Source organism: Benincasa hispida, chromosome 8 (assembly GCF_027475165.1).
Source record: "Benincasa hispida cultivar pf3 chromosome 8, pf3_genome.v1.1, whole genome shotgun sequence".
In the NCBI taxonomy this organism is placed as follows: domain Eukaryota; kingdom Viridiplantae; phylum Streptophyta; class Magnoliopsida; order Cucurbitales; family Cucurbitaceae; genus Benincasa; species Benincasa hispida.
The window spans coordinates 23,305,175-23,309,483 of NC_143485.1; the positions used below are offsets into that span (position 1 = coordinate 23,305,175).

Here is a 4,309-nt window from a genome sequence, read left to right on the forward strand (position 1 = left end):
TTTGAGTAGGTTGAATTTTGGAAAATTAGGGCTCATTGATGTGGCCACATTAAATAGAAATCTTTAATCTGATAAAAATTACCTGCCAAAATCCACAAATTTGCCTTAAAATCCGTAAATAACAACTTTTAAACTCATTAAGACCCTTATGAGTTCATTTTAGATCATTAAGGCTAAATTTAGGGCAAAACACATGCAAGAGTCATTTTTCTGAGTAAATGTGTGCAAATAAAGGCCTAAAAACATGCATTTCTGAGAAAATTCCCTCATCCCCAAACTTAAACATCTTCTAGGCCTTTATTTCACATTCTTTCCTTTTTCCTTCTTCTTGCCTAGGACACTCGAAGTGTAATCCTTACTTTCATCCCAGCTTGCCCACATGTCATTATTAATTGAACTCGGACTTTGTGGTTGAGCTTTGATTGTATGATGATTTTGCTACATGTTTTGTAATGATGACAATTTATGATAGGCCTTAGATAATTTCTATTCACATTTTCACCAAACTATTGTTATGTATGCTTGGACTTTTACCAAACTATTGTTATAAAAGTAAAAAGCATGTTGTAAAGTTAAAAAGAAAGTATGTATAATATTTTAGAAGGGGATTACTCCTCCTTCCGGAGGTATTAGTAATCAGGGGCGGTTGTGACACTCGTTGTTTCTACTATATGAATATACTTTGAGGAAGTGCGTAAGGTTCGACGCCAAAGTAGTTTTTAAATCTTTATAATATATATAAAATAAAAAGTACTGTAAGTGAAAGGCTTTATATATTATATTTATATTTATTTATTTTCTATATCTTTTGTCATACTAGGTATTACATTATCATTGTATTCATAATTATAATAAAAACAAGCTATTGTATGTCTCTCTCATTTTATTTAAACCAAAATACAAGTATGTAGTTTGATGAGCTAGAGAAAGAAGTTGTGAGTGCAATGTGGTCACTTTGGTTGAACTACAGCAGCTCTCACAACCAACCCTTCCTTAACATAATTTCCATCATGATCATACAAGGTAAACGTCAACTCCCCTACACCATCGTCGACCTTGACTTCCCCGACCTTGATCTGGAACCATACATCTCGTGGCTTATTCTCTAGAGATTCCTTAGTCACAGTTGTTAACCCATCTGGCCGCTTGAGTTCGAGGTTAACAGGATTTTTCCAATCATAGCGAGATTCCTTTAGCAATAATACAAACAGTATTTCATATGTAATGCCAGGTGATAGCTTCTCTGTCTTAATACTCCCACGAATATCTAGCCACCAGACATATATAAGTTCAGCCACTTCAACTTTCTTACTGCAAGTTTTTTACACAATACACATCCACAAAATCAATATTTTGCCAATTACTTTGATAGTTCGGGAATATATTTTCAAAATTTATAAAGAAAAATCTAGCGATAAGAATTAAATATAAGATTTATTGGAAGGAGAAAAACTAAAAAAAAATAAATTTCAAGTATGAGGACCAAAATGATATTTCAGTATGAACTAATAAATATGTGGTTAAATTATACCCGTCGATCTCTATAAATGTCCATTTCCAGTATCGAGGATCCTCACCCCAAGCTATTGCAAGGTCTCTTGCAGGTATAATAATCTTCTGCATACAAAGATGATTTGAAATTTTCCTTATCATATCCATATAATTCAAGTAAATTAAATTTGAATTTCCCTAAAATAATGATGACTTAAGGGTATGCTTGAGATGAATTTTAGAATCATTGTTTGGAGATAAATTATTACATTATAATTAGTTTTGTAACAGTGTGATACATCGTATAAATATTCTCCGTAACATATTTATGTAAATGGTTTAAATTTAATTAAAACTGTTTTTAAATAATTAAGGTTTGATTTTAAAAGGTAGTATTAGAATCATCAAATTCTTGGGGAAAAAAAAACATCACATTTTAGATTAAAAAAAAGACTAAAGGGAGAGAACGTTTTACAGATAAAGAAACAGTGAGAAAAATTATATTAATTTTTTAAACAATAAAATCAAATTGGAGGTAAACATTGTAAAGTTTTAGAGAGAGGAAATTAAGGAGATGAGAAAAAATAAAGAGAAAGAGAGATAAATTAAAATGGACAAAACTTTTGAAAAGAAAAATACAATTTCTTTATTAATTTTAGAACAAAACAAAGTGAAGAGGAAGATATCTTTTTAAATATGATAGAATAGTATTATATATATATATATATGTGTCTGTTCACATTCACCCAACAAAAATCACTTGGAGTAATCTTCCAAGTGATTAATAGGAAATTACTTTATATGATTTTGGATGTTTTCAAATATCACTTTTTCATAATTATCAAACATCACAGTTTTAGAAGAAATGCAGTTTTAGTCGTTTCAAAATTACTTTCAAACATACTGTTAAATTCTTCTAATATCAACTATAACATTCCAAAGAAATTTATTAAATAGAGTATACCGAAACTGGTATCTTTGGTAGAATTTCAGCACCTCTAACAACCAACCCCGACTTCCAATATTGTCCATGTTCATACAAGGTAAACGCCAACTTCCCCCCAACATCGTCGACCTTGAATTCGCCGACCTTGATCTGAAACCATGTATCTCTTGGCTGATTCTCTAGAGATTCATGGGTCACAATTGTTAATCCATCTGGCTGTTTGAGTTCGAGGTTAACAGGATTTTTCCAATCGTATGCAGATTCCTTTAGCAATACATCAAACACTATTTCATATGTAATGCCAGGTGATAGCTTCTGTACGTTGATACTCCCACCAATATTTAGCCAATATACCCTTATAAGTTCAGCCACTTCAACTTTCTTACTGCAAGTTTTTTATACAATACACATCCACAAAATCAATATTTTGCCAATTACTTTGATAGTTCGTGAATATATTTTCAAAATTTATAAAGAAAAATCTAGTAGTAAGAATTAAATTTAAGATTTATTGAAAGGAGAAAAACTAAAATTAAATAAATTTCAAGTATGAGGACCAAAATGATATTTCGGTATGAACTAATAAATATGTGGTTAAATTATACCCGTCGATCTCTATAGATGTCCATTTCCAGTATTGAGGATCATCAATCCAAGCTATTGTGAGCTCTCTTGCAGGTATAAAAATGTTCTGCATACAAAGTAATGAAACTCAAACTTACAAATTTGAATTTTCGTTTCACATGTCAATATATATCAAGTAGTTTAAATTTGAATTTTCCTTAAGTAATGATGATTTAAGGATATGTTTGAAATGAATTTTAGAATCATCGTTTTGAGCTACATTACTTCATTATAGTTACTTTCGTAAATCATATAAATATTATATTATCAGTATCATACTTGTACAAATGGTTTAAATTTAATTAAAATTATTTTTAAATAATTAATGTTTGATCTTAAAAGGTAGTATTAGAATCATCAAATTTGTAGGAAAAAAAAGCATTACATTTTATATTAAAAAGTACTTTATACAGAGAAAGTTTTATAGAGATAAATATAAAAATAGAATCATCGAGTAAAAATCATTTGGATATATCTCCTAAGTTATGGAATAAATGATTTTGGATGTTCTCAAAATCAATTTCTCATTATCGTCAAACACCATAGTTTTAGAAAGAAAGAAAAAAAAAGAGTAATTTTCGTCATTTCAAAATCACCCCAAACGTTAAATCCTTCTAATATCAAATATAACACTCCAAAGAAAAAATTTAATTGTTGCACTTACCTTACTCGCACTTTCTCCTGCCATTGTAAGAGGTTATCTAGATTAAGAGATTGGAGATAGGAATGACGATGAGAGTGCATAAGGGGAAAATATATAGCCCCTTGTTTGGTATAATTTTTCAAACATCACATGAGAATTTACTTATTCCCATGTTTTTTTTATTTTTTTATTTTCTTTACTTGTGTTAAGAGTATCTGATACCTTTAAAAGGTAATGGCTTTCTACATCTATTTTATTCTTATATTAAATTGACAATCGATTATATAAAAACAATTCGGAAATAATATACAAAATTAACCTAATTAATTATGTTATCCAATTCTATGCTATTGAATTAAGTACAATTGAGTGAGGAATTGAACTATATAGTTAATTGTTTTTACTGATTAGAATATTATAAATTTTAATATTTTATTGAAATTTTTAATAAATACATAATCTAATATTTAACATTAATTCATTTTTAGTTGTTATTGAATGGATTTTTTACACAGGTCAAAGGTATTTGATACGCTTTCAAAAAAAAAAAATAACTATATTTCATTCACTCTCCTCTCATTTCCTATTAACTTATTCAATTTGTT

The 4,309-nt window shown here is 28.8% G+C and overlaps 1 protein-coding gene across 2 annotated transcripts; it reads right to left on the reverse strand.

Moving 5' to 3' along the window:
* Window positions 1–756: 756 nt before the first annotated feature.
* On the reverse strand, window positions 757–3,851 carry LOC150034440 (uncharacterized). Of its 2 annotated transcripts, none has more exons than XM_090315980.1 (5): window positions 3,726–3,851; window positions 3,043–3,128; window positions 2,456–2,822; window positions 1,532–1,614; window positions 757–1,311 (listed from the first exon to the last, which is right to left on the reverse strand). In XM_090315980.1, the coding sequence occupies exons 1-5, from the start codon at window positions 3,747–3,749 to the stop codon at window positions 951–953; spliced, it is 921 nt and encodes a 306-aa protein (XP_090172106.1). In that variant the 5' UTR covers window positions 3,750–3,851; the 3' UTR covers window positions 757–950. The 2 variants fall into 2 exon arrangements, with proteins under 2 accessions (XP_090172106.1, XP_090172105.1); XM_090315979.1 differs by having other exon boundaries at window positions 1,532–1,617; window positions 3,726–3,847.
* Between the last annotated feature and the right edge of the window lie 458 nt (window positions 3,852–4,309).

Excerpts from the sequence above, each read along its gene's own strand:
- LOC150034440 (XM_090315979.1), bottom strand. The coding sequence starts at position 3,749 with ATGGCAGGAGAAAGTGCGAGTAAG. Across the intron at positions 3,129-3,725 it reads CAGGAGAAAGTGCGAGTAAG|AACATTTTTATACCTGCAAG; the intron begins GTAAGTGCAACA and ends CTTTGTATGCAG. Across the intron at positions 1,618-2,455 it reads TACCAAAGATACCAGTTTCG|AAGATTATTATACCTGCAAG; the intron begins GTATACTCTATT and ends CTTTGTATGCAG.